The 16,389-nt window shown below is 39.7% G+C and overlaps 2 protein-coding genes across 2 annotated transcripts in view; both read left to right on the forward strand.

Annotated features, from left to right (window-relative positions):
• The window catches only part of TMEFF1 (transmembrane protein with EGF like and two follistatin like domains 1), a 93,894-nt gene extending 90,017 nt beyond the window's left edge, over positions 1-3,877 (forward strand). Inside the window, exon 10 of the mRNA XM_065878790.1 lies at positions 3,264-3,877. Within this exon, the coding sequence (XP_065734862.1) occupies positions 3,264-3,348 (85 nt within the window). The 3' untranslated portion in view covers positions 3,349-3,877. The remainder of the gene's footprint in view (positions 1-3,263) is intronic.
• A 903-nt stretch (positions 3,878-4,780) lies between these two features.
• On the forward strand, positions 4,781-15,173 carry CAVIN4 (caveolae associated protein 4). Its single transcript, XM_065879421.1, has 2 exons — positions 4,781-5,284; positions 12,782-15,173. Exons 1-2 carry the CDS (start codon positions 4,877-4,879, stop codon positions 13,460-13,462), a joined length of 1,089 nt encoding a protein of 362 aa, XP_065735493.1. The 5' UTR covers positions 4,781-4,876; the 3' UTR covers positions 13,463-15,173.
• Positions 15,174-16,389: the final 1,216 nt, after the last annotated feature.

Here is a 16,389-nt window from a genome sequence, read left to right on the forward strand (position 1 = left end):
ATGTGTGTGCTTCAGGCACTGAATTTAGGGGCAGCGATGGTAGCAGAATGGTCTGCACATGCACGTAAGAGCCATGCAGAAACTTTTTAAGTCCTGCAGAACTGACTAGGTCTTATGCCCTAGGAATATACTTTATCCATAATAAATATAATAAGGGAAGAAATCAGAGGTTAAAGAAAACTGCTTTTTTATATGTTGTCTTAACATTACTTCATTTTCTGGAATACAGTCATAAATATTAAACTTCAAAATTCTCTATCATAACTAAAACTGTTGGAGTTTATCATAACTAGCCCCCAAACTAAAGGACGTATTTGGAGTGCAATTAGCCTAAAAATGGGTGTTTTCCAGGCTGAGTGAAAATATGTAAGTCAGAACTGAACTGGACCTGGGAGAAGTAAAAGCAAATTAAGTTCATCTTGTCTTTATGCTTCCCGGTCTCATGTCTTTTCTTCTTGCTTGCTTTGTCCTACCTCCTTTAAGGCTTGGTTCAGAGTCCCATAAACATCATCTCTCTACTTTGCTGTATTATTCTGGGCAGAGGGTTGGAATTTATCAAGTGCAGATATTGGCAGGCCATAATGGATTTATGGCTCTTCTATCCAAAGACAGGATAGATGTGCTCGCTTCGGCAGCACATATACAAAGACAGGATAGAAGCAGATCTTCAGTGGTCTCAGCCATCTGGAGCTAAAATGATAAATCTAGAAATGATAAAAAATATTCTCTGAGAAGCAGATATTTTTCATAAAATTTAAGCACTAAAGCCAGTGGACTTTTATTCTGTAGAACAGATGATCTGCCCTTAGGCAAGACTACTGAGTATAAAATTTGACAGTAGATTAAAGTAGAGACATAATATTATAAAAAATAATGACAGCACAAAGAGAAAATAGAAAAAAAACTACCATGTAACAGCAGGGCTGCCTGTGGCTATTTAACATAGGCTCAGAGGTTAAGTAATTTGCCTGTGGTCATCCAGCTAGCAAGTGGAAGTGTCTGGATTTGGATTTGGTGCTGCCTCATTTCCTAAATCATTCCTCTTTCCACTGAACCACCAAGAGGAAGAGGGTCTGTGTTGAGTCATCTTGGGAAATATATTTGCCAAGTATGACCATTGCATGGGAGCAAGGTTCAAACTTGATTTTATAGTGGTTCAGGGTTTTTGAACAGGGGAGGGACTTGGTATGAACCATTTTTCCAGAGCATTAATCCGAGTGTCATCTGAAAAATTCACCAGAGGAGAGAAAATGTGAGGTCGGGGGAGACCATTTAGGACATTATTAGAGTAAAGCAGGAGTGGAGTAACAGATGATTTTGAAGATGAATGAAAGAAATAAGGTAATTAGGTAAAGGGAAGGGAAGATTTTGAGACCCAGTGACAGTGCCATCTTTAAGATCAAAGGATATTAAAGTCAGCAGGGAGTTATTTTGCATTCAACCCCTTCATTCTAGAGAAGTGAGGAAACTGGAGCCCTGGGATGGGAAGTATCTTAGCCAAGATCACAGAGCTAGTTCAGCCCTTTTACAGATCCTATCCAGCCTTTTGTCCAGCTCTCTGCTTTGATTCTCACTGTGCTGTAATCCTCAACGACTAAATTAAAGATACCCGGCAAGTAGTTTTCAAGGTAGTACCCCCCCCCCCAATTTATACCCCAAATGCATTTGCTGCCTTCACAGACATGTCAGCATTGCCATATATTTATTTTTAACTGTGTTACAGTGTCTTCATTGCCCTTCATCTCTATGTCTGAAGGGTCATCTCATTGATTTTATCATAGCTCTCTCCCTGAGGGCTTTTTATTGTGGCATTTTCTCTTCTAGAATGTCTTGCTTATGTGGATTTAGGATATTATAATTATGCGCCTGGACTTATCTGCATTGCATTTTTAAGGAGTGCCTCTCCCACATAGTCCATTACGGGACAGCTGTTCACTTATCCTGGGGTGGCTGTTACATATGAGGAATCTTCCTTTAAAAGGATGTTCTCACTGACCCACTTATCAAGACTGCATAAGTGAAATTTTCTTCTTTTATGCTTGTAATCTTCTTTCATGTTGAACATCACCTTAGCCAGGTCCCTTTATTGTATAAATGAAAAAACCGTGGTCCCGGGAAGTTGGAACTTGTCCAATGTCAAGGTGAGTTTGTGACAGTTGCAGAGGCTTGCTTGCCCTCTCAACCAGTGTCCCCATTTATGAAATGGAGATGATTCCATCACTGTCTACCTCCAAGTGTTTTTATGAGGATGAGTAAGATAAAATCTGTGAAAAACAGTTATGTAAAATGGAAGCATTACCATCAAGGCTTTTAAGTCAAGACAAAGTAATGCTGTTTGAAACTGAATAAAAACCTGGAACCTCACAGTAGAAGCACTCATTCTCTCAAGACTTTCTTTCCATTAGATTATAAGTTCCTTGCTGGCAGAGATTTTAGAGGTTAGTCCAACTTTAATATTTGCTTATAGGAAGAGGAGGTTGCACAGCTAGTTTCTAGCAGAGCCCAAACTCAGAATTACTGGAACTCATCTCAGTCCCTTTATTCCATGTTGTGTAGCGTAGCACTTTGTGCACAGTAAGAGCTGATATGTTTGCATTCTAGGGGGCAGGCACAAGAGCAGTGACGGCACGATGAGCTTTATACCCCTGCGGAGGAACATGTACGGAACAGTGAGAGCAGAGTTGAGGAATATCCCTTATGCCTCGGAGGGCAGTTCTATTCTGGGTTCTGTGGTGTGCCCTAGAAGGGTGTGGAATGACTTCTTATTAGTTACTGTCTAAAGTTGCTAGGCATTTCTTGTGTATTCTGATCTGAGGTTAATAAGCACATTTCTTCCTGATTTCTCCTTCATTTAAGCTGTCCTTGTCATTTTTGGGGGTGTCATCATGCTCAGGGAAAGTACATAAGCCAGGAGCCTTTCTACTGTCACAAGTTTATATGTTAGCAGTCACTGTGTCTTGGGAGCTGCCAGGCCAGAAGAAGGGTGGGGATTCCTCTTGGGGATGCACATGCACCAGGGGAGACTCCAGGAGTGAGTTCCATTTGTATTCATACCTGCATTATATATCTAACCCTCTTACCTCCCAGCTTTATAGAAAAGATGGCAGTCTGACATGTTGGTCTCTCATCAAATAGCGTCTGTTTCCCTTTCATGTGGTCACACGCAGTATGGCTTTACGTGTGAAGTGTGTGTTACTCTGGAAACATTTGAAATATCCTAAACAAAATGACATTTTTCTTTCTTTTTTTTCTTAATTCAACAGAAAATGCCCTAAAAACAATAGAGGACGACGACAGAAGCAAAACCTAGGTCATTTTACTTCAGATACATCATCCAGAATGGTTTAAACTGATGACTTTTATATGTACACTGACCATGTGATGTACATTTGTCTTTTTTTAAAGAATGGAAATATTTATTTCAGAGGCCTTATTTTTGGACATTTTTAGTGTAGTACTGTTAGCTCGTATTTAGAATATTCAGCTACAACAGTTTTGGACTGTTTAGTAGTCTTTGTTTTATGTTTTTAAATACAGAAATTGATTTCACAAATTTGTACCACATGGTAATTCTAAGACTTGTTCTTTACCCATGGAATGTAATATTTTTGCAAAGATGGACCACTTCACAAATGGTTATAAAGTCAGACCCACTTCTTCCACAATGACCACAGCAAATGACCAAGCATGAACTGAAGGTAAAGATGTTTACAGATTACTTTTCTTACAAAAGAAAATCTAGAAGACTCTGTGTTTAGACATTTCAATGTTTTTGAGATTTATTAACCGATTTTTTAGACACTGCCTATCGCATGAATTGTAAAGCTGTGTGTGTTAGATGTAAAATATTTATAAGGTGTATGGACTGGAATTTGATCCTTTCTCTCCTTGAAAAAATAATTCTGAATTTTTAAAAGTATATGGAAGCAATGATGGAACGGATCACTGAAAAGTAGATTTAGATGTTGTGAAAATAGTCTGTTTAACAAACAGATTGGAATAAAGCCTACTCTATCATTTAAACTACTTCTATACACATTCATTTTTAAAGAAATATTTGTTTTAACATAAATAAACCAATTGTATCAGTGTTTGTGAATAAATGCAAAAATGATTGTTAACGATGGGTGCTCTTCACATGAGCTTAAAAATCATCTAAGACCTCTATCCAAATTTGTCCTGTAGTAATAGCTATACTAATAGATTGTTGGTGTTTAAAGATCTGAAGTGTGAATAGAATGTATTCAGCTGTTTAACATGTAGTTTAAGTATTCAGAAGTATGCATGTAGAATTTAAGAATATGTTCAAAATATTAATTTTAATATTTGGTTTGGAAAAGCATGTTATAATATAATGTTTTCACTATACAGCCTCTGTTTTGGTGTGTTTATTTACTGCATTCTTTGATATTGACATATCAGTATGTTTAATATGTGAAATTAATAGAAAAAGCAGATTTCAGTTCAAAATTCCCATTTGCTTTTACAAATACTGCTTGAAATTGTCTAAAGATAGAAGCTTCACCCAGCGCTTGGAGTTTGCTTTTTTGGTTATTTGGCTTCGAGGCTTAATATTAGTAACATGGTGGCCTTAGGGAACTTTTTTTTAAAAAGCTTTCCTCTTCTACCCACACAGTCTTATTTGAGTCCCTTAGTCATCAGTAAGCATGTTTGGAACAGCACCCAGTGCTTTTGCAAGGGTTCATATTGCAGAACAGTCACGTATGGGTATTTGTAGTTACAAATACTTGACCAGTCTCCAGGGGTGGGGTTTCCAACCCTTTAAACAACCCTGTTCCCTGTTATCAAGCTAACTTTTTGCTCTCAGTGCCAGAATTGATTGCGCTAAGACATCTTTCACTGAGAAATAAATAAAATGGAACATAATGGGTCTGCTTCAAATGCTGATAAAATCCACCAGAATCGCCTGTCGAGTGTGACAGAAGATGAAGACCAAGACGCTGCTCTTACCATCGTGACTGTGCTGGACAAAGTAGCTGCCATCGTGGACAGCGTGCAGGCCAGCCAGAAGAGGCTAGAGGAGAGACACAGGGAGATGGAAAATGCCATGAAGACCGTCCAGATTGACCTGCTGAAGTTTTCGCAGTCACACAGCAACACAGGTTATGTCATTAACAAGCTGTTGGAGAAAACGCGCAAGATCAGTGCTCACATTAAAGAAGTGAGGGCCCGAGTGGAGAAGCAACAAACTCACGTCAAAAAAGTTGAATCCAAGCAAGAGGAAATAATGAAGAAGAACAAATTCCGTGTGGTAATATTCCAGGTAAGCTGGCACCTGTGTTTAGCTCGATTACTGCTATCTCTTGCGTCCTTTAATGGCCAACAGGTCTTGTCAGACCTGTCACATGGTATAACTATTGTGTATATGCGTGTGGTGGAGTTCTGTATCATCAGAGATCTCAGGATAAAAGCATTTCTATGTTAACTGGTATACTATCATGTCAGTGTTTTGAGCTTCTCAGCCGTTTCATGTAATATGAACTGTGGATCATAGCTGAGTCTATTTCTTGCCTTTGAAACTTAATATTGGTAAGCTGCTTTCGGCATATTAGCCATATTAATATGATGCCCTCTCAAAGCCTTTGAGAAGGTTAGGACTAGAAGATACCTAAGAAGCCTCCAGTTTAAAACACCTCTTTGTTGTAGAAAAAAAGAAACTGAGCACCTGTAGCTCTGCAAAGTGGTTCTTTCCCTTATTATGGAGAGCCCAGAAAGCCCTAAACAGTAAAATGTAAACTTTTCAGAATATAATTTGTCTATTGGAATTTTTACCTATTATAACGTATAAGTCACAATAATAAGACAAACGGTCTATTTCTTAATGAACAATCAGACAGTTGTTCTTTTTCTTATGGTTATATAAATGTAGGAGTCACATAAGTAATTCCTTATATTTGATTACCAAGTCTTTACTTAGCTGAATTCTTTTAGCTGCACTGCACAGCTTGTGGGATCTTAGTTCCCTGATCAGAGATCGAACCCGTGCCCTCTGCAGAGGAAGCACAGAGTCCTAACCACTGAGCGCCTGGGAAGTCCCTACTTAGCTGATTTTACATGATAGTTTTTGTGTGGCGTTGTGTGTTGAGCTAATAAGTTCCTATCTTACTCTGCACTTGATACTCATATTTTTTGAAATAGGAACACATCCATGGCAAATGCCTAATATCTATAATATATTTTAAAACTCTTACAAATTAAAAGGGAAAAAGTTGAACTTCCATGGTAGAAAAATTGGAAAGTCATTATCAGTCGGTTCACAAAAGACAAAGTAAATGAGCAAAATTCCATTTTCACCTATGTAAATATTTGCAGTTACTGAAACATTCGCAGAGTTTAAGAGTAGGAAATAATAAGCACTTTCATATTCTCGTAGAATATTAAATGGTACATTTCTGGAGGGCGTTTTGGTATTATGTGTTAAGAACCTTAAAAATTCGCAAACCTTTTGGCCCCAAAATTTAATGTCAAAGAATTTGTTGTGAGCATAAAATCAGGAATGTGTGCGGGCATGTTCACTGGTACATATATGCAGTGTTATCACACTGTATTTTTAAAATGAATGTATGCCCATATGCATAGGGAAAAGGCCTAGAAGAATAAAAACAAATTGAAATAGGAACACAGTTGGTAGGTAGTTGAAAGATACCAGGGATGTGGGCCATAACTCCCAGGGCATTCTTTACACTTTAGTCAATTCTCCGTAGCCCACTGTTGGCTGATAAGTTTACATGGGGATGGCAGAGTGGTATTTTGGATCTGTATTTAAGAACCTGTTGGTTATTTAGGAGGAAGAATGGGAGGAGAGAGAGGGTTGCTTACTTCAAAGGTAGTCAAGTTCGACTATGCCATCTGAAGGCCTTTACCATTTCCCTCTCCTCCCAGGTCCCTGGAAGTCCTTCTCCAGACTTAAATTTTTGAAAAAAAAAAATCAGTCATCTTACTCTCAGAAGCCAGTTGTAGTATATGTAATGAGGATCTAAATTTAGTACTGGAGAATGTAGTATCCATTCTTGAATTCGCTTTTCCACGGGCACTAACAGTTCATTGCAGCTCTATTTACAATAGCCAGGACATGGAAGCAACCTAAGTGTCCATCAACAGATGAATGGATAAAGAAGATGTGGCACATATATACAATGGAATATTACTCAGCCATAAAAAGAAATGAAATTGAGTTATTTGTAGTGAGGTGGTTGGACCTAGAGTCTGTCATACAGAGTGAAGTAAGTCAGAAAGACCATATGCTAACACATATATGTGGAATCTAAGAAAAAAAATGGTTCTGATGAACCTAGGGGCAGGACAGGAATAAAGATGCAGACGTAGAGAGTGGACTTGAGGACACGGGGAGGGGGAAGGGTAAGCTGGGACGAAGTGAGAGAGTAGTATTGACATATACACACTACCAAACGTAAGGTAGATAGCTAGTGGGAAGCAGCCACATAGCACAGGGAGATCAGCTCGGTGCATTGTGACCACCTAGAGGGGTGGGATAGGGAGGGTGGGAGGGAGGGAGACGCAAGAGGGAAGAGATATGGGAACATATGTATATGTATAACTGATTCACTTTGTTATAAAGCAGAAACTAACACACCATTGTAAAGCAATTATACTCCAGTAAAGATGTTTAAAGAAAAAACAAACAGTAATGGGTATAACTCACCCTCCACTTGCATGGGGCATGCCAGGAAACATTCTTGGTATCCAGCATTTCTCCTGAGAACCTTTGTGTGAAGAGTAGACCAGGTTAACAATCAAGATTTACAAGGGCTAAAGAAAGCAGAGGAGTTTCTGAGAAGTTCTAATTGACCCTTGTTTGTCTATTGACATAATTCTTTTTTTTAAAAGTTGTTTCTATATTCACCTGTTTATTCCCTGAAAGTTGCTATTTTTTTTTTTCTTTGAGCACCTACAGTTACTTGAATAAATAGAAGATGGTATGACAAAGGAAGCGAGAGGCACTAGTGAGAGACATAATGCTATGAAGAGTCTGTGAAATAAAGTTGTTCAGAGTAAGCAGCACTTTATCATCTCTTCTAATGGGAGAGCATGTAAAGAAAAGACAAATACCAATGGATTCAATGATTCATGAGATATTAGAGCACTGTATACAGCATTCATATGGGTTTGTTTAACAGAAGTCATATGCTTAACAGTTAAGTCATATATATATATGTGTGTGCATATATATATATATATATTTTTTTTTTTTTTTTTTTTTTTGACCAAGCTGCGCACCTTGCAGGATCTCAGTTCCCCAACCAAGGATTGAACCCAGGCCACGGCAGTGAACGCTCCAAATCCTAACCACTAGACCACCAGGGAACTCCCAAAATTCTTATAATTCATTCTTACAGTTTTGAGATTGCGCCTTCTACTAAAATTAACTTGAAGCTGAGTAATTCAGCTGTATATACTTTCATTTCGATTTGGGTTTTTCCTCAAAAAGATTTCCCTAGATACATCTTTTAGTGGCAGTGTTTATCGCTATTTTATCTCCCACCGTTGTGTACGGCAGAGCTTTCACCTAATTCTGGACATTGGCATTGAAAAAAATTATCTGCTCTTTATCATACAATTATGATTTCTCCTTGAACATGCTTTCACCTTAGCGACCTCCTCACCATGAAAGAAAGCCAGGAGGCTTCCCATATCTTCTAACAATTTTGCTTACTAACTACATGCCCGTGCCTCCCAAATGAGGTATTTGGCCGTTCCCTAATTATAAGTCCCGGACTTGTAAATATTCGGAATTCTCTTAGCAGTATTACTTTGATAATCAAGGCCATTATACTCTGACTCGTAATACTCATTTTGTTACAAAAATCATCTTTTTACCTAGAATTTTACATGAAAAAATGTATAATAATTGTATTTGGAAATCAACTATAATTCAGCCCTATAATTTCCAAGTATTATTACAGTGTATTCACCACTGACTCAGAGGAGTTGCAACAAATAGATTTACATAGCAGGTACTTTCTCTGTCTCTACCCCTGTTTTGTTTTGTTTTTAAGCCTGAGTTTGTTGTGCAGTTGAAGAAGGGTTTGTGATTCTTGAGTTAAGCCATAACGGATTTCTTCACAGCAGGATTGTGAGGGTTTTTCCCTATGAAACAGTAATTATTGTTTGGCTCCTTTTCTAATTATACCTACTCAGTCCATACCCACCCACTCAGTGCTGCTGAAGCTACTCCCTGTAGTAGGTGTCAGGAAAGGAGAGGAATAATGTTGCTGCTTCTGAGATACCCACTCTACCTTTTTTTTTTTTTTTTTTTAAGTTCCTAGACTCTCCAATCCTGTAGCCAAAGAATTTAATTTTAAATAAGTATCCGGAGAAGTAAAGTTCTGGGGATACATTCTTGACTATCAGGATTATAGGTTTTGGAATACGTATAAATGTGTTTCTTACATAGTAAATTTTTTGGTTGAACAGATTTAATCTGGAACTCAAGTAGGAGCACAGTTTCTTTTAGAAATTTCAACTCGTGGGTTCAGTTAAAAATCTCATGATCTTTAAAGTTTTTCCTGTTTAGTTTTAGAAATAATCCCTAAATAGCAAGTTGAGGGTCCTTTAGCAGCCATGTTTCTGGCCTGGTTCTCAAGGTTACCAGTGTCTGCCATGTTCCCAAATCCAACTTGATGAGTCCTTACCCTTTTGACATATTTGACATAGTTGGTCCCTCCCTCTCTTCTTGAAACTTTTTTCCCCTTGGCTTCAGGGGGTGCCTCTCACTCTTGGATTTCCTCCTGCCTCACTGGCTGACATTTATCCTTTTTGGTTCTTTCTCATCTCTTCCTTCCTCTTCTTCTTTTTTAAAGAATTTTTTTCATTTATTTATTTGGCTGTGCTGGGTCTTAGTTGCGGCACAGGGGATCTTAGTTGCCCCGTGCGAGATCTTTGTCGCAGCATGAGGGATCTTTAGTTGCAGCATTCAGGGTCTTTAGTTGTGGCATGTGAACTTTTAGTTGTAGCATGTGGGATCTAGTTCCCTGACCAGGAATTGAACCCGGGCCCTCCTGCGTTGGGAGTGTGGAGTCTTAGCCACTGGATCACCAGGGAAGTCCCTCATCTCTTCCTTCTTATCTTCAGGTCCAAAATCCATTTATCTATCAATAACACCAAAATTCAAAAATCTGTAAAAATAAAATTTTTATCGTAACTTATTTGGCAGCAAGACCTAGCTTTACCTGAACTCAGTGGATGCCAAAACCCAACCTCAAGTAGCCTGAGGCTGTTTATACTCTTTGTCCCACCTTAGAGTGAATATTTGTATTTTTTTGCCACAAAAAGGCTTCTTCCCAAGATCTCACTGGGAATGTTATGTAATATATTATTTTCCCCAAATCTGAAATATTCTGATTTCTGAAAGGTAGCTTGGTTCCAAGGAGTTTTGAATAATGGAGTGTAGACCCATTCATTCAATCTCTTGGTGATCTCTTTCATCTGGTCTCATGATTTTTAGTTTCATCTTTATGTTACTGATACCTAAATTTATCTCTAGTCCAGATCTCTCTCCTGAATCCCAGACTCATGTACTCAGCTGTCCACTCAACATCTCTGCTTGGATGTACAGTGGGCATCTCAAAGTCAGCATGTTCAGGTCCCATCCTTTCCCATCTCAGTGAATGGCTAATCTGTCCTTCAGCTGCTCAGGCCCTGGACTAGAGAATCATCCTTGACACTCTCCACATCTCAATCTAGCAGTAGCAGATCCTGTTGGCTCCTACCTTCAAAGTGGATCTGGAATCAGGCCACTTCTCACCACCACCTCTGTCCACACCCTGATCCATTTCTTACCTGATTGAGCTCAGTGGTCTCTAACTGCTGTCCCTGCTTCTCATCTTGCCCTCGATAGCCTCGTTTCAGCAGGGTGACCCTTTTACAACATAGGTCAAGTCGTGTCACTATCCTCCTCAAAACTTTTTAGAAGGCTTCCTATCGCACTCGGAGTAAGAGCCACGGTCCTTATGATCAGATACAGAGCCCTACATGAGCTGGCCCTCCCACTACCTCTCTTACCCTCTCTCCTCCTCTTGCCCCTTGGTCACTCTGCTTCAGCCACACTGCCTTCCTTGCTGTTTCTCGTTTCCCCCCAGTTATATGCATTACCTTCAGGTCTAGGCTTGGATGTCACCTTATTAGTGAGGCCTTTCCGAGCATCCTCCCCAGTCACTGTGTATCCCCCTGCCCTGCTCTATTTTTCACCTTAGCGCTTATCACCATCCAACATACTATGTAAGTAACTTGTTTATTTCTCTCTTCAAGAATACAAGTTCTTTTACTCTGTTTTTTTTTTTTTTTTTTTTTTTTTTTTGTGGTACACGGGCCTCTCACTGCCGTGGCCTCTCCCGTTGCAGAGCACAGGCTCCGGATGTGCAGGCTCAGCGGCCATGGCTCACGGGCCCAGCTGCTCTGCGGCATGTGGGATCTTCCCGGACCGGGGCACGAACCTGCGTCCCCTGCATCGGCAGGGGGACTGCCAACCACTGAGCCACCAGAGAAGCCCTTTTACTCTGTTTTATTCAAAGAGGGAGGTTCTCAGTTCCTAGACTAGTGACTGGTGCATGGTAGGTGCTTAGTAACAATTTGTTGAATGAAGGCGTATGCTTCTTCTTTGTTCCAACAGTCATTTGTTGAGTATACCTACTATGTACAAGGCACTCTGATAGATGCCAGGCATAAGACATAAATAAGATACATCTCTGCTTTCCTGGAAGCTATTATTTAGTGAAAGCCTCAGGGAGACATATATAAATGAGTAGAGTTCTGATTCAATTCAGACTGTGATAAATGTTATAAGTAGAGGAATGCATGTGTCATTTTGGTATAGATTGGAGACAGGTTTGACCTCTGGGGGAAGTTGGGGATATTTGAATTGACTCGAAGGAAGATTTTATTCACAAAGCTGGAAAGAGGTGAAAGGTAGCAAAAACCACGTTTATACAGGCATGCAGGGATGAAAGCAGTACGTGTTTAAGGAACTCAGAGGGGTTGTGTTGCTGGACTGGAGGAGTGGGAAAGTAGGTTTTGCTCAAATTGAAGAGCCTTCTAATTATACTGAAGAATTTGAACTCTATCCTTTGAGTATTGGTGAGCTCCCCAATGTTTTAAAGTAGAGAAAGCATGTGATCAGAGCTATGCTTTAGAAACATTTCTCAGGAAATACTTTGGTGATGTTTTAGAGGTATAAGTATTGCACGAGTTCAGGCCTGAGATGGCAGGGCCTGAATTAAGACGTTGGTAGAGGCAAGGAGGAAGGAGCCGGGAACAGAAGAGTTAGTAGTTATTAAGCAATATTATCGACAGCGCTTAGTGACCAGTCGGATATGGGATGAAGAGAGGGAATATTTGGGACCATGCTTCTGAGGTTTTTCTGGGTGGCACCTGGAGGTATTGGTGCTGAGAGGTCCAGGAAAGGATGATGGCTGGACCTTGATTTTTGGATATGTGAAGTTAGAGGTTCCTGTGTTACATCTAGGTGGAGAAGTCTTTCTGACATTTAGAAATGGGTTTTCATCTTAGGGGAAGGGGAGAAGTGAAGGTAAAAGATTTGTGAGTCTGCTTGCCTGGATTTGAAGGTAGAGCAGTGGATAAGTTTGCTCGGGGTGAGCTTGGGAGATGAAGAAAAAGAAACCCTGAGAAATGCCAGCATTCAGGGAGTGGGGGGAGGATAAGCAGCCCATGGAGGAGATTGAAAAGGCGTGGCTGGAAGGTTAAAGAACCCATCGCTAACACGCTTGCCTTCTCTCTCCTTCAGGAGGATATTCAGTGTCCAACGTCCCTGTCTATCATGAAAGACAGAAGCTTGACTGCTGAGGGTCCAGAGGAGGAGGACGATATCTTCGATCCCCCAGTTGATCTGTCTTCGGATGAAGAATATTATGTTGAAGAGAGCAGATCTGCCAGGCTTAAAAAGTCAGGCAGGGAGCGCATTGATAATATCAAAAAGGCCTTTTCCAGAGAAAACATGCAGAAGACACGGCAGAATTTTGACAAGAAAGTGAACCGAATTAGGACTAGAATAGTGACACCAGAGAGGAGAGAGCGGCTAAGGCAGTCAGGGGAGAGGTTAAGGCAGTCGGGGGAGAGGCTGAAGCAGTCAGGGGAAAGGTTTAAGAAATCTATTTCTAATGCAGCTCCTTCAAAGGAAGCTTTTAAGATGCATAGCCTTCGGAAAACTAAAGACCGTCCTGCGGCCGAAGGTCCCGAAGAGGTCAGGGAGATAGGGGTGGACATCATTGCCAGGAGCGAGTCTCTGGGCCCCATCAGTGAGCTGTACACCGAGATGCTCAGTGAAACAGACCCCGAGGAGGCCAGAGCCTCACATCCTCCCCGAGAAGGTGGGGAAATCTCGACCCCCGAGCCTTTAAAAGTTACTTTTAAACCCCAGGTGAAAGTAGAGGATGACGAATCTCTTTTGCTAGATTTAAAGCAGTAATTATAAAGAGGAATTAAGTATATTATAATTGTAAGTCTCCTTAATCACACAGTTTTAGTTTAATTAGCATAGTCATTTACATGTATATGCCATATAGGAAAACATAAGTGGTATGGCTGTCTCATTTCTTAGGTTTAAAATTTTAAAGGTAATACAATTATTAATATACATTTGCTTAATTAATATACACTTCCTGGGGAATTCTTTTTTTTTTTTTCCCCTCCCCCAGGACTTACATGATTCTATCAGCTTTCTCTCTTAGGTCACCTCTCATGGCAGCTGTGGATTTTTAAGTTCCTTTCTCTTGCCCATCAGAAAAATAGTTTCCTAGTGAGGCCCAAGTAGGTGTTCGGTAGTCTACAATAAATGAAGGCCAAATTTATGGCCATCATTTATTTGCAAGTGAACTCTCGATTTTGGTCTAGATTAATATTGTGGCCAAGCTCAAAGGGGAATAAGTCACATGTGGATTTTATCTATATGTTCACATCAATAGATTTTTTAGTAAGTTAGCAGCCACACCCCTTTTTGATGCCTTTGCATAAAAACGTTGAAGTGCTGGACTTGAGCATTTAGTTCTGGCATCACAGCTTTGCTTACAGGGAGCCACTTGGCAAGTCGTCTAATGGTCTGGTCAGTACAACAGAGAGGGTTCACCTGTCCTACCCTTCTCAGAGGACTGTTGTGAAGATAAGGAAATGTTATACATTCTGGGAGAACAAGAGCTATTTCCAGAGAAAACAAACCCCACTGGTTCCTCAAAAGCAGAATCGAAATAATTCCATCTTCTGAAAAAGTCCTGAGCTCCAAGCAGTGAGGACCTAGGTCAGACAGACACTAAAGTTGGTCTTCAGAAGCGTTTTCACAGAATCAGGAATCAAAAGTCAATGTTTGGGCGACATCTTTTTTGTCAAAGACTAAAACCAGACCTTGGGTTTGAGTTGGGTCTTAAAACGTTTCCTGGAAAATTCTTTTCTGATTTTCTTCTGATTCAGATCTCTGGTGGACTGGAGCAGCATCGTTTTGAGCAGCATGAAAGCTGCAACTGTGGCTGTGTCTTCCAGAGGCCTTTCTAAAGTCAGCCCTTGTGCAGTGCTTGGAAATGACCTCAGATGCTTCTGATTTCCAGAGTGAACCCCTCAGGGTCCATCCGTCCAAAACAGTGTTCGTAGGTGTTCATCATAACTGCTTTGGGAGGAAGCCAGATTCCACTTATTTGTTAGCTGTAGATCTAGCCAATCTAGAAGTAGATATTATTGCTAAAGAAAGAGGAATGGTCATACTGGTCCTGCACTTGTGTATGTTTAAATCTTCTGGTTTGTAAAAGGGAAGAAATGATGGAATTGTGGAATTTGAAGAGTTTGGACAGCAGTCAGCTTTCAGTCAGTTTTGGATGCTCAAGTAGTAATTAAGCATGGTACACACACACACACACACACACACACACACACACAGAATCAGCTTTAAAATATTTAACTCAGTTACCCAGCTGTTTGGGTTTGGGAGTTTGATTCAGCATCATTTCCTCTTCACTCTGCGTGAATACATAAAATCATGAATTGTTAATCTCATTATCTTTTTTTAATTGAAAACTAAAGTGTATACAGCTTTAAACAATACTTTAAAAGGAATAATTTTTAAAATGTTAGAGTTTAGAAAGAGCTTGGATGCCTAATCACACATTTCCTTAAAGCCATAATAAATTTGAATTTAAAAAAGACATTATTACAAAGTTTGATGTCAGTGTCCTTTTTGTAAATATTTTTACTAATAATGAATGCAAACAGTATGGCATGTATTTGATATAGTAACCCTACTCATAATAGATATGTTTCTAGGTTAAGCAGAATGTAAAGAAGTTATATGCTTTTTTTTTTTCTGGCCCTACACAGTCCTACAATTGAGCAAAATATCACTGTCAAGGAATTTTTGTAAAGTCCATTTGCTTACTGACCCATTATATAAGCAGACTTGATATGTTATGGAACATTTCCCACATAGGTACGTTTGAATTTTGATTTAGAAGGCATTATAGCCTGGCCAGCTCTTCATCATGGTAGACTCTGAACAATTTCATGTTCCCAGAGGTTCATTGTAACTTACACTGCTTTCTTGGTACTAGGATTTTCCCCTCCGTGTCACTTCTGTCTCTCAACATTTCCCCCCATGTTTAGAGCATTCCTCAATTCCACATTCATGATTTTTTTCTCCTTTCACCCCATTCTCTTGACATGAAGAATGTCTTTATTATAGGCTGCAGAATCATACATCTTCATTTAATGCAAGGAATATAGTCAACATTCTTTATTTTTAAAGTTTCAGACAACACAGATTTTCTCCTCATTTTACTCTTCTGTGTTTTTGAAATTATATGTTAGATTTTAAACAGTTTATTGAAATAAAACCATTAGCAGGATTTATCCCCTTTTCTTTCTGTGAGGCAGAACAATGCGACATCCATAGATACCCAGGGCATGGAGCCCACTCTCAGGCTCTACTATAGAATAGACAGACGAGAAGAGGGAAGTGCAACTCTGTCTCCTGCACATGATGGATCCAGAGGCTTTCCTCTCAGGGTCTATGGTGGCCTGGTTCTGGGTCATAGGTTAGAGAAAAGGGCCCAATGTGAATAGTGATAAGAGGAGCATGAAAATTCAGCTTGTTGAGAGCGTATTTGTGGTGTGTGTAAACTCCCTTGAACAGGTTTTCATAAATTAAAAATACAAACCAAACTACAGTATTTCATTTTGACTTTATTGTTTACCTTCCATGTACGTATAAGGGTTTGGTTCAGAACAGTCTGAAGTTCACTGTGATTCTATCAGCTAGAGAGCGTGGGTCATGTTATGTAAAATATTTCACAGAATCACTGTTAACTCTACAGTCCCCAAACGTGAAATTATTGGCCCTGTTTTTCTTCTGAGACA

The sequence above is a fragment of the Phocoena phocoena genome, chromosome 6 (assembly GCF_963924675.1).
Source record: "Phocoena phocoena chromosome 6, mPhoPho1.1, whole genome shotgun sequence".
Classification (NCBI taxonomy): Eukaryota; Metazoa; Chordata; class Mammalia; order Artiodactyla; family Phocoenidae; genus Phocoena; species Phocoena phocoena.

What these genes read in the sequence shown, in the direction of transcription:
- CAVIN4 (XM_065879421.1), top strand. Translation starts at nt 4,877, where the DNA reads ATGGAACATAATGGGTCTGCTTCAAATGCTGATAAAATCCACCAGAAT. An exon ending in TCCGTGTGGTAATATTCCAG is followed by an intron (nt 5,285 to 12,781) that starts GTAAGCTGGCAC and finishes TCTCTCCTTCAG; the next exon opens with GAGGATATTCAGTGTCCAAC.